Source organism: Eumetopias jubatus, unplaced genomic scaffold, assembly GCF_037043125.1.
Source record: "Eumetopias jubatus isolate StellerSeaLion01/CBP00866 unplaced genomic scaffold, mEumJub1_p1.0 scaffold_10, whole genome shotgun sequence".
In the NCBI taxonomy this organism is placed as follows: domain Eukaryota; kingdom Metazoa; phylum Chordata; class Mammalia; order Carnivora; family Otariidae; genus Eumetopias; species Eumetopias jubatus.
Genome location: NW_028274816.1, coordinates 101121628 through 101134455, shown reverse-complemented (window position 1 = coordinate 101134455; position 12828 = coordinate 101121628). Strand labels below are relative to the sequence as shown.

Sequence of the window (12828 nt, the reverse complement as noted above, 5' to 3'; positions counted from 1 at the left end):
TATTCACAGAATCGTTTGACCGTTAATTGCCATTATTGATGGTAATTAATCATAACCATTAATCACTAGTTAATTTTAGAATAATTTCATGACCTCCAAACAAAACCTGGTACCCCTTAACAATCACCCCCCCATTCACCCCTCTGCTCAGTCCCTGGAAACCACTAATCTACTTTCTGTATTTCTGGATTTGCTTATTCTGGATGGAATAAGACTCCAAGTCATATGAATGGAGTAATATAATTTGCAGTTCTTGGTGGCTCGTTTCTTTCACTTAGCATGTTTCCAAGTTTCATCCACATTGTAGCACGTATCAGTACTTCTTTTTTTTTTTTTTATTGCTGCACAGTATCCTATCATAGAATGATATTCTACATCCAGAATGTGGATGTACCACATTTTTGTTTTTCCATTCACCAGTTGTTGGATATTCAGGTTGTTTCCACATTTTAGCTTTTATGCATAATGCTGTTATGAGCATTTGTTTACAAGTTTCTTTGCGGACATAATGTTTTCATTTCTCTTGAGTACATACCTAGGAACGGAAGACAGATGAATTCGAATAACACTGAAGCGTTAGAATGGATGAGCCATAGTGGGTGCCTGGAGGTGCAGGGGAGAAGGGCAGGGAGAAGTCAGGAATGACTCCCGGTTTTCTGGCTTGGACGGCTGGTTGGAAGAGGGTACCAAGGAGGGAAACATGGAGGAGGAACAGCTTTGGGGAGGGGAAGGATGGCGATTCCTCCTCTGTTCTCTTCCTGATGATTGGACTTCTCTTTTTTTTTTTTTTAATATTTTTTAAAGATTTTATTTATTTGAAAGAGCACACAGAGGGAGAGTGAGAGGGAGAAGCAGACTCCCCGTGGAGCAGGGAGCCTGAGGCGGGGCTTGATCCCAGGACCCCGAGATCATGACCTGAGCTGAAGGCAGACACTCAACCGACTGAGCCATGCAGGCGCCCCATGGACTTCTTTTTAAGAGGGCTCTGCAGCTCTGTGGCAGGTGGAAGTCTTTCAGGGCCAGTGAGATGCTGGCACAAGGCGGGATGTTCTGGTGCTTCCTCGCAATGATTTTTCCAAGTGATTGTGTTTTATTAGCTGAAACTCTGGGTGGAAGAACAGTGGCAGTGCCAAGCCGAGACCAATAATCTTCTAGATCACACATACTGCTGCATACACACAAACCGTGAAATTCCTCTGCCGCCTCGTTCATTTTATGATCAGAAAAAAAAAAAGCGTGCATCTCTCTCTTGTTCCACATACACAACAGCCCATTTTGTAGTCCAGATGTCCCCATGGGGGAAGAAAAATCTCATTTTGCACTGGTACATGTGATGCCAGGAAATCTCTGCTTTCCCAGGGTGCAAGAAAATTAAAATTGTAGTAATCAACATTGGATCTAGAAAATGAGCTATGTAGCCATTTGCACCAAATGAAATTGGCTTTGATTGGCCCTTGCTTTTTCCTGTTCCACTTCTCCTCTCAGGTACCACCCAGTCCCCATCTTGACCTTTAGGATGAAGGTACTGCCCCTTCCACCCATTTGAGGCCCAACAGATTAAGTGCTATCCAATCATGTGGAGAGGCAGAGGATGGCACAGACCTTCAGGAAAATGTCTGAGGTCAGATGTCCTGATTCACACCTCGGGGCTGAGCCACTGTCCCTCTTGTCTGCAGGTCGTGATTGCCACCAACATCGCAGAGACCTCACTGACTATTGATGGCATCTACTATGTGGTGGACCCTGGGTTTGTGAAGCAGAAAGTTTACAATTCCAAGACCGGCATCGACCAGCTCGTGGTGACTCCGATTTCTCAGGTATGGCAGCTTTTACCCACAGCTGTCCTGAAAAGCCTCGTTAGGGCTTTTAAACTTTTTATGGTTTTGTATTTTGAACTTGATTGTTTTTCTTCTTTTTTTTTTTTTAAAGAGCTATTCCTTTTTTTTCTTTTTTGAAATACTGAGCCATAGACATTTGAGATAGTAATAATTCATGAAATGTTAATTTGTTTCTTTGGTAATTGTGCAATAATTTCCTGCCCAAATTATATTTAAAAATGAATAACCTGATCAGCCTTTTTGAGAGCATTTTGGCTACAAGGTGTCCAACATTTAAAAGTTCATCTTTTGAATGTAATGGTTCCACTTGCAGGAACACATCTGAAAGTTTAGTAAGCATGCGTCTGAAGGTAAGGGAAAAGGGTGTTCACTGAAGCGTTATTTATATGAAAGGAAACCTGGGAAAATTCTAAACGAACTCCAAAAGGGAAGTCATTTCATAAAATATGGTATATCCTCGCCATAGAATGTTGTATGGCGTTAACATGGGGGTGTGCATCTATATTTAATGACATAATCATATAATTATGGTGTGTTATTCGAGAAAAGTGATCTGAAACATAGCGTGTAGAATCCAGCTTTTGTTTAAAAATAAATGGTGTGCGCTGTGTACAGTGTGTGTATGTGTGCACGTGCGTGCCCGAGACAGCGTGTAGTCGGCCTGGTAGTCGGGTTATTTGTTGGTGGACCTGCTGGTTTACTGTGCTGAGGGGTGAAGTGCATTTTTTCTCCTTATGCTTTTATATATTATCTTAATGTTTTGTAAGAGGGATGTGTGACTTTCATAATCCATCAAAATCAGAAGGCTATTGTCATTTTGAACCTTTAGTAATGCTAGCCACCACGTGCAGAGTGCTTACTAAGTGCCAGGCACAAGGTACTTGCACACACGTGAACTCCTTGCATTCTCGCATCCATCCCTGGTGGTGGATGTTGTTTTTACCCTCATTGCACGGATGAGGAGGCACAGAGGGGTGAAGTGACTTGCCTAAGGTCATACAGCTGGTGGAGCCAGGATTTGAACCAGGGCGGTCTGGCCCCTGCATGTATGCTCCGTACCATTTCTCGGGGTGGTGCATGCAACTCACAGTGATTGAGGAATGAGCTACACTCGTCCTCTCTCATTTGGAGAGAGACATCTGTAGAATGCCGTGGAGTCGGCCACTGTATGTGATTGCAGCCTGCCTCTGTGTGCTTAGTGACTTTGCATACTCTATCTATCCTTTGGTTTGGGGCTGGAATAGGAATTTGTAAAATCCTGATGCCATTTGTAAGACAGATGGTTTTGTCAGCAAATGGCCCTTTTCAGATTTCCATTCACTGTTTCCTAGCAACCTATGGCTAAACTTAACGTATTTTTTTAATTTAAAAATTAGCTCTCAGGGCACCTGGCTGGCTCAGTTGGAAGAGCGTGGGACTCATGATCTCAGGGTCGTGAGTTCGAGCCCCACATTGGGTGTAGAGATTACTTAATTAAAAAAAAAAAAAGTTTTTAAAAATTAGCTCCCCTCTCCCCTAAGTAGCGCAGAGAAGTATTACATTATTTTGGGGAAAGAGGAGAAAAAATCTTAAATTGCTCGTAATTCTCCTACCACCCCTGTCATCATTTTGATGCTTTTCCTGCCCATCTTCTATTGTTTGTTTCTTTCTTGTTTGTAATCTAGTAGTCTACTAAGTGTGTGGTTTTGTGTATTTTTTGTTTAAATATTTAATTTTCTTGATTATTATGGTCTAATAATGTTCAACATCAGATCTTTGATAAAAGTCAATAGAACTGATCTGCAAGCCTACCATGAGAGTTAGCCACAGTTTTAGGGCATTTTGTCCTAGTTTTTCCTTCTGGTAGTTTTTTTTGTTTTGTTTACAAAATTAGTATTGTTCTGTAACTTGCTTTTTCACCTGTGTGCATGAACATTTCCTTCTGTTATTGAAAGTCTCAAGCCTGATTTGGGAGGGGCACCTGGGTGGCTCATTTGGTTAATGTCCAGCTCTTGGTCTCCGGTCAGGTCTTGGTCTCAGGGTCGTGAGTTCAGTCCCTGCGTTAGGCTCCATGCTGGGCCATGAAGTAAGTGGAGCTCATGATTCTTTTGTAAATGGAGCCTACTTACACACACATACACACACAAGCTGCAGAGTCATCGCTGATGTGATTAACATATCATTTCTTTTTTTAAAGATTTTATTTATTTATTTGACAGAGAGAGACACAGCGAGAGAGGGAACACAAGCAGGGGGAGTGGGAGAGGGAGAAGCAGGCTTCCCGCCGAGCAGGGAGCCCGATGCGGGGCTCGATCCCAGGACCCTGGGACCATGACCTGAGCCGAAGGCAGACGCTTAACGACTGAGTCACCCGGGCGCCCCTAACATATCATTTCTTTAGTTCACTTACATTTTTGGTCACGACTGTGGGGATGGTATTTTTCATATTGCGTTATGCTTTTTTCTTTTATATTGTGCCACACTATTTTGAATGTGCATTTCTACGATCTTTACAATCTTTCTTCCATTCACGGTGCTAATATTTGCCTCACTTGAACAAACTTTCCTGAAATGCTGAGGGGATGGTAAGAGCACTGATAGTCTTGGAAATGGTCCTAAAGTAAGTGAAATAAACCTCATTTCAGGTTTTGCCAGCTGCCCAGTACCCCCCTTTTAGTCGATTTCCTGGGCAAAGCTGTTGAGCAGTGTTTAACAGATATGTTACTTTTATATGCCCACCCCTCTAGGCTCAGGCAAAGCAACGAGCTGGCAGAGCCGGGAGAACAGGCCCAGGGAAGTGTTACAGGCTGTACACCGAACGTGCCTACCGAGATGAAATGCTGACCACCAACGTGCCGGAAATCCAGAGGACCAACCTAGCAAGCACAGTGCTCTCGCTCAAGGTAGAAATCACTGTCTTGTTAGAATGGGCTGGTGGAACAGTCCAATCGTATGTCCATAGTAAATGAACGTCAGTTTTATGAACCTTGTTAAATACTTTAGTAACCTCGTGGAACCAGTCCCTTTGAATGGAATGCAAATGGCTGTGGTAACAGCCTCTCCACCGCGGGTCTGGGGCTAAGTTGGCATGTCTGCTGTGAGTACACATTTGTTTCTTACCCTCATAACCAGCAGGGTATTTGGTTATAAAAGAGTTTAGTTAGGAGCAAAGGATATTAGAAAAATCTAATGAGTGCCAAACTGTGGACAGGCACACTTCCTTCAACCCCGATCCAGTTCTCCTCTTTGAGAATGGAAGCGAAACTCCCAGTCCAAAAACTTTGCAAGGAGACTATTAGTACAGGTTTCAGACTGACCCTCTTGGGGCTGGGTTTTCATTCTGAATCATTGCTCTTCCTCTCTCGGTCCCCAGTGAGGACCCTCATTCTCTTTTGGCGGGGGGGCTGCATGAATAATTTCCCAGCTGATGAAATCCCCACCCCTGATGCTGGTGCTGCCCTGGGGCACTGGCACTCTGCTGGTGCAGAGTGCTCTGTTGGAATGTATTATTCATCCACTGTAAGAGGGGCTGAAACAGAGCTCAGACCAGAAAACCCTGCTCCAGTCTCTGGAGTGAGAACGGAGAGGCATCTGTGGTTCAAACTTTGGCTCCGAGCTCTGTGTCCTCGGCAAATTTATCTGCTCAGCCTTCTGTTCTATATTCTCCTTCTTAGAAGTGGGCTAGTAACAGTATCTGTTGTGAAAATAAATGAGATAATACAGGTAAAGGCCCTTGGCACAGTGCTTGCTGATTGCTAACATAATTCCTTGTAGTTATTATTCATACAATAAGCAGTTATTGGACACCTGCTGTGTTTATGGTCACAGTCACTTTAGGGAAAAGAAACAGAAGGCTTAGGTCCCACCACACCCTCCTTGTACACACTTGGATAGTGCATCACTCATCTGTTTCTTTGATTCATCAAATTAGCTGACAAACACATCAAATGCCGACTCTTGGCCCAGCACGCAGATTCCACTGCGTTACTGCAGTTTCTTGTCCGTGTGTCTCCCCGTTGTGAACCCTCCGAGGGCCAGGGCCCTATCTTGGTCATCTTCATATCCCTGGCACCTGACACGAGGCACTTCCTCTATGCACAGTAGAAATTTTGTATGCAAGAGACAGGACAAGCTGGTGTGTTGTCCTTTTTAAAAAAAATTTTGGTAAAATACACGACATACTATCCCTTGTAAGCTTTTTAAGATGTACAGTTCAGCGGCATTAAGTACTTTCCCAGGGTATGCAGCCATCACCACCATCCATTTCTGGAACTTTGTCATCATTCCAAACAGAAACTCTGTCCCTGTTACACTGAACCATCCCTCCTCCCCTCCTCCAGCCCCTGGTGACCATTAGTCCACTTCCTGGTCTCTGTGAACTGAATTTCCATGTAAATGGAATCCTGCAGTATTTGTCCTTTTGTGTCTGGCCTCTTTTGCTCTGCGTCCGTGTTTTCATGGTTCATTGTGGTATAGCATGTGTTAGAATTTCATCCCTTTTTAAGGGTGAATAATACTCGTGGCGTACCTAACACTGTGTTTTGTCTGTCCCTTCATCTGTTGGTGGATATTTGGGTGGTTTCTGCCTTTTTGGCTATTGTGAATAAGGCTGCTATGAAAATTAGTGTACAAGTATCTGTTTGTGTCCCTCCTTTCATTTCTTTTGGGCATATCTAGACGTGGAATTGCTGGATCATATGGTGATTGTATGTTCAACTTACCGAGAAATCACTGGTTTACGTTGCCGCTGGCAACGCATGAGGGTCCTTATTTCTCCACATCCTTGCCAACCCTGGTTCTGTTCTTTTCCTTAATATAGCCATCCTGGCGGGTATGAAGTGGTATCTCATTGTGCTTTTGATTTGCATTTCCCTAATTACCAGTTCTGTTGAGCATATTTTCATGTGCTTTTTGGCCATTTTTATAACCTCTTTGGAGAAATGTCTTTTCAAATCCTTTGCCCATTTTTATTTACTCGTATTTATTTATTTATTTATTAAGATTTATTCATTTATTTAAGTAATCTCCACACCCGGTGTGGGGCTCGAACTCACAACCCCGAGATCAAGAGTTGCAGGTTCTTCCTACTGAACCAACCAGGCGTGCCCCCCCGCCCCCCCCCCCCCCGCTTTGCCCATATTTAAATTGTCATCTTTTTGGTGTTGAGTTGTATTTACATTTACTCTGAAGGAGCAGTTTTTAAAGTTTCCCGAGAAAGTATATGCTTTCTACTAGTCTGAGTGTTTTGTGTGGCCCAGCCCTGGAGGTGACTGCTAAGCTTGCTGATGACTTCTTACCTGCAGTAGAAGAAACAGGAAAGAAGTGTACAAGGACTGTCCCTCCCCGTTAACACTGGCAGGCCTCACCTTCCCATCACACAGTTCTTTCCGTTCTCTTCTAGGCCATGGGCATCAATGACCTGCTGTCCTTTGACTTCATGGATGCGCCTCCAATGGAAACCTTGATCACAGCCATGGAGCAGCTATACACCCTGGGGGCCTTGGATGACGAGGGCCTGCTCACTCGCCTGGGCCGCAGGGTAGGAGCCAGACTGAACTTCCGGTGCTCTTGGGGAGAGTCCCTGGCCAGCCTTCCGTACTCTTTGTTCTGTGCAAAATCAAACTCTGAGGCCCTCGATCAACTTTGAGTAGAATTCTAGATGCCTGTTTTTAAACTGGATTTTCCCCTATCCGTTAAAATTATTTCTTTACAGAAAAAGGAATTCTGTCCAAAGTCAGTTTTACTTCAGGATCCATGACTGAGTCTGGCCTTGATTTTGAAAGATGTCTGCAAAATTCCCGTCTACCCCAGTAGTAGTTATGTTCTTGGTCACATGCATTTCGTTGAGGTTTATTTGGGAAATTAAAAAACAGCATTGTTCTGATGGAGACTGGCAACTCGCATCATCATGCAGGGGTAAAGGTCCTGTGGGCTGGTACCCACACGGACCGTGCAGTGGCTGCCGCTGGTCTGTACGGTGGCGTCTTCCGAAGGGCAGCAACTGTAGTCCCTGCTTCCCCCTCTAGATGGCAGAATTCCCTCTGGAGCCGATGCTGTGCAAAATGCTGATCATGTCCGTGCATCTGGGCTGCAGCGAGGAGATGCTGACCATTGTGTCCATGCTGTCAGTGCAGAACGTCTTCTACAGGCCCAAGGTAGGGAGGTCAGGCTCACGTTCAGGTACAGGGTGTGGTGACGTTGGGTTACATCAGCCTTTTGCCACCCGTAGTGCTTCATGTGGACACTCGACAGGGCCTGGTAGGACTCTCTGCAACTGCTAAGTGCTCACTTAGTAGCTGTTGGACAGAAAATGATCCTCCGCCCCACCTCTTGGCAGGATAAACAAGCCCTCGCAGACCAGAAGAAAGCCAAGTTCCACCAGACTGAAGGGGACCACCTCACCCTGCTGGCCGTGTACAACTCCTGGAAGAACAACAAGTTCTCCAACCCATGGTGCTATGAGAACTTTATCCAGGCTCGCTCCCTGCGCCGGGCCCAGGATATTCGCAAGCAGATGTTAGGCATAATGGACAGGTGACGTCCGGCGACTTGTCCCGTGTCTGAGTGGAGCCTGCTTGACTCTCCTGTCTGTTCGTCTCTCTGTCTCTCTGTGCACCTGAGAAGTTAAAGGCTCCTCACATACGCCTTTTCCTCCAGCTCTTCCATCTTTGTTGTACCCATCCCCAGGCAAGGCTACAGCTGAGAATCACTTCAGAAAGTGCCTAAGAAGGTTACTTCTGAGTAATTGACAAATGCTTTGTTTATAAGCATCTGGAACATTATAGGTTGAATTGAATAAAATGTCTGGCTCTTTCTGCATCCGTCTTGCCCACTGTAGAGCTGCCCCTGTGGTGCATGTAGGGCTGGACTCTGGGGACCCAAGGTGGGGGTGTTGGGCACCATCATTCCGGAACATAGAGCCTCTGATTGCAGAGTAGTCTCACATCTTTATCCTCTCTTGATTTCTTCTCCTGCTAGACACAAGCTGGACGTGGTCTCCTGTGGCAAGTCCACGGTGCGAGTGCAGAAGGCCATCTGCAGTGGATTCTTCCGGAACGCTGCCAAGAAAGACCCGCAGGAGGGCTACCGGACGCTGATCGACCAGCAGGTGGTCTACATCCACCCTTCCAGCGCTCTCTTCAACAGACAGCCCGAATGGTAGGTGGGCAGGACGCGGGGCCGGGGGCCGGCGTGGGCAGAAAGGACCTGCAGCCGTCCCAGCACTTTGCGTTCAGGTCTTCGCCCAGCCCATCACTATCTCCTCTAACATCGCTTCCGTTCTAGAGCGGCAGAAGCCTGACGTAGGTGCAGTGTCAGGCCCATTCGAGAGAAGTAAGATCACAGGAGTGAGAGCCTAGGAGGATCTAGAGATCATCTAGTGAGACGGTTTAAACAAATTTTTTTTAAGTAGTACTTAGAATCTTATGCACCTTAACGTCAAACTGCGGTAAAACCATGGTGTTGTCCTGTAGGAGGGGTTGGAGAGGAGAACCTTGCTGCTTGGCCTGCCCTAGCCCCTGGGGCAGCCCCCGGGGCGCCTCTCCAGGGCCCCAGAGTTCTGTGGAGACGGCCTGAAAAACCACCCTCCCATCCCACAGAGCAGGAAATCCAGGTCCAGAGAAGGGGTGTGATTGGCTTCGTGTCACTTAACTAGTTAAGAGCCAGGACTCGTGAGAGCCAGGACTAGTTAGAGCCAGGACTCGTGAGAGCCAGCACTAGAACACATCCTGACAGCTTTCTCACAGTTAGAGGCAGGCAGCTCCTTGGCGTTGGAGCGAGGCTGTCGTAGACAGAGACTGCAGCCTCCTGAGGGGCCCCACGGGGGAGGTACGGGGGTAAAGTGCGAGCTCAGCTGAGGGCCGCCAGGGGGCCATGGGGACCGTGGAGTGGGGCCTGCACGGGAGGCCGCAGCCTTCTTTCTGTCCCCCGCTCAGGGTGGTGTACCACGAGCTGGTGCTGACCACGAAAGAGTACATGCGTGAGGTCACCACTATCGACCCCCGGTGGCTTGTGGAGTTTGCCCCGGCCTTCTTCAAGGTCTCCGACCCGACCAAGCTGAGCAAGCAGAAGAAGCAGCAGCGCCTCGAACCCTTGTACAATCGCTACGAGGAGCCCAACGCCTGGAGAATATCCCGGGCCTTCCGCCGGCGCTGAGAGCCGGGACCCCCCGTCCGTCGTGCGGCCGTGGCCCAGGGCGTGGACTCACTCTCACGGGGGAAAGCTCGTCCTGAGGATACGGCTGTCCAGTGACTGTCTTCCCTGGGCCTTTTCTAAACTTGACTCTTACTTCTTCCCTGTGGTAAAATAGAAACAAATTTCTGCCTGGTTCGACCAGAGCCTCCAGCCCCTACCACCTCAAGGCACGGTGGCCGGGGGTGTGGCTCACGGCCGACGAGGGAGTACAGGGCATCGTCTCCATGAAATGGGCAACTCCTGTCGTCCTAGGATGGGAAGGGGAGTCTCGAGCATCTGACCCCCAGGCGCAGTGAGGGCCTGATGCCCTAGCTGGGACTCTGGAGGAGGGAGCCACGAAGCTCACTGCCAGTGTTGGCCCCACTTCCCGCCCCTGTCCAGCCCCTGTCCTGCTCAATCTCCTAGAAATATTTATTTTCTTAAGGAAACATAAATGGTTTTCTGTGGCTGTTTCTTCTAGCTGGAAGGTTAGGATATTGGCCTGGGCTCAGGGTGGGGAGATGGGTGGCTTTGGCGCACGTGATGGAGAGTCACCTGTAACCAGAGCTCTGGGCCTCGTGGGGCTCAGAGGTGATGCATCACCCAGGCCTGCAGTCCCATCTCTTGATACCCGCGCAAGACCGGCTCTGCCACACGGCCCCGTGATTAACCGCATCCACTGCCCTGGTCTGGGCGCCTCAGTGGTCAGATGCAGCACACTGAATACAGAATGCTCTCCCGGGCTACCTCCTCTGCACGCCACCCAGGGGGCGGTGCGTCCTTTCTCCTTTTGAAACATGCAGGCGACGTCACAGCTTTTATTTTTTTCCCCCTGGGGTCCTCGATGGGCTTTAACAAAGGCTTTTTCTGGTCAAAGCTTCTCGTCCCACACCACAAACAAAACCCACAGAACCCCTCTCAGAGCCAGTTTGTACTGCTGTTGCTGAGTGAGTTTCTCGTAGCATTTGCCTGGGGAATGGCCACCTCCCGGTGCCCCTCTCACGGTGCCTGAGGAAGCTCTCGACTGGGAAGAAGATCAGACAGATGCTGCCAGGCCAGGCAGTGGGGCTTCTGGAAAGCGGGTCTAGGTGTGGAGCTGGTAGAGAAGCCCCTGGGGGACTGGGCGCATGGGATATTATGGCCTGTACTGCCTCCTCCATCCTTATTCTAGTAAGTTCTGAAATGATGTAAGTACTACAACTGCTGAGTTGTACACCAGATGCTGAGACTCTAGGATGTTCTAGAATGTAAAAGAATATAGGCTGTCTTTGGTTAGCAAACTGACCACCCTAAAGACAGTTCAGAGAGGATGCAGCAGAAAATACCAGAAAAGAGGCCAGGGCATCTGCTATTGGAAGTCCCTGCCCTGTCCTTGAGCTGATTTTGTTCGAGTGCTCCTCAGGAAGCCCAGGCCAGTAATTATGGGCAGGGGATCTTTGTGTGTTTACCTTTAAGGCCTTACAGGGAGAGACAGGCAGGGGCCTACAGAGGAAACCGAACGTGAAGCAGGGGCTGGGCACCCAGTTCCCCAGTCTCCAGCTCAGGAGCAGACTCCAGGCTTGGCAGCCGCCTGCCCCACTAAGTGACCAGGCCTGGGAGGCATGGGCACCTAGGAGATCCTTAAGGCCCTGGGGGGAGGGTGGGGAGGTTTGGTATTTTGGCTGAGGTTGAGAAGGACGTGTTTAACAGGCCAAGGTGAGAGACAGCCGGGCTAGTCATCTTTTGTGGGTTACGTGAGCAAAAAGGACTGTAGCTCTGTGGGTGTTCCTTGAACATCTACCCCAAGAGCTGGGGTCACTTCTCTGCTGTCAGTATGGCTAGGGGTCTGACCCTCAGACTGTCCATCAGGAAACAGCATGGAGGCAGCATTGTTGAGCCTGCTCAGAGGGAGAAAGGGGCCAGATTGGGAAGGAGCACTTGTCTGCTGCTCCCACACAATGGGGCCCTTGTTTCTCTTCCCTGAAACAGTATTTCCCAGAGATTGAGTGACAGCCCAGGAGAGGATGTGGGTCTCCTGCAGGGAGCTGGAATCTTCTAGGCCATTCACCCCACCCCTGCAGGAGCCTAGCTCAGGAGTTTCCTGCCCCTGTGCATGTGCTGAGTGTGTGCTTGTGTATAGGGCGGGGGCGGGGTGGGGGGGGACCATCCCGGGGCTGCTCATGTAAACTCTACTCCTCGGTCTAGGGTTCACCTTCATCCAGGCCGGAGCCTGATTGCCTCCTGAGTACTGGCCCTCCAAGGTTAAGGATTTGAACAAAGAGCTGTGAGGAGTAGTGTGTTAATAAACACTTCAGAGGGTAGAGGTCACAGATCTCAGGCGGTGGATACCATTTCTCATCCAAATCTCTTGTCACTCCTTTACAAATACTCAGGACCTCAGGGTTTCCATGGACTTCTACAGCTTCCCACCGAGATAGTCTGGCTTTAACATGGAATGAAATTATGTATTTTTAAAAAATATGTATATTTTTTAAAACTTGTATTTTAAAGTGTTCTGTTCCTTGCTCTAAATTATCAAAGTTGATGTTTTCAGTTTCTAGGAAAACAATAACGTTGCTTTTTACCTGTGGGTAGTGGTTGACAGGCATCCGTTCCTCTGAGGGCTCAGGGACTGGGGACCCAAGCTATTCAAGCCTTAATGAGGGCTGGGCTGGGCTGGCGCAGCCTTAGCAGGGCTGCAGTTCTGGTTTAACTGGAGAGCACTCTCAACCAGAGCCTGGGTCTAGAACCTTCCATTCTTCCCCTCACACCTGGACAGTTACCCCTTGTCAGGTCTACTCCCTCCCTAGGTGTTACCACTTTCTCAGTTTTGCCTTTCCCATCCACCCACCCGGGCCTC

The 12828-nt window shown here is 48.3% G+C and overlaps 1 protein-coding gene and 1 non-coding gene across 2 annotated transcripts in view; both read left to right on the top strand.

The window, feature by feature from the left end:
* DHX8 (DEAH-box helicase 8) overlaps window positions 1-10444 on the top strand; it is a 28181-nt gene extending 17737 nt beyond the window's left edge. The window contains exons 17-23 of the mRNA XM_028092739.2: window positions 1677-1817; window positions 4565-4720; window positions 7219-7356; window positions 7844-7972; window positions 8155-8351; window positions 8796-8975; window positions 9752-10444. Coding sequence (XP_027948540.1) covers window positions 1677-1817; window positions 4565-4720; window positions 7219-7356; window positions 7844-7972; window positions 8155-8351; window positions 8796-8975; window positions 9752-9971 — 1161 coding nt within the window. The 3' untranslated portion in view covers window positions 9972-10444. The remainder of the gene's footprint in view (window positions 1-1676; window positions 1818-4564; window positions 4721-7218; window positions 7357-7843; window positions 7973-8154; window positions 8352-8795; window positions 8976-9751) is intronic.
* On the top strand, window positions 3225-3297 carry TRNAM-CAU (transfer RNA methionine (anticodon CAU)). The gene has a single exon. It is a non-coding gene; the product is annotated as a tRNA-Met (tRNA).
* Window positions 10445-12828: the final 2384 nt, after the last annotated feature.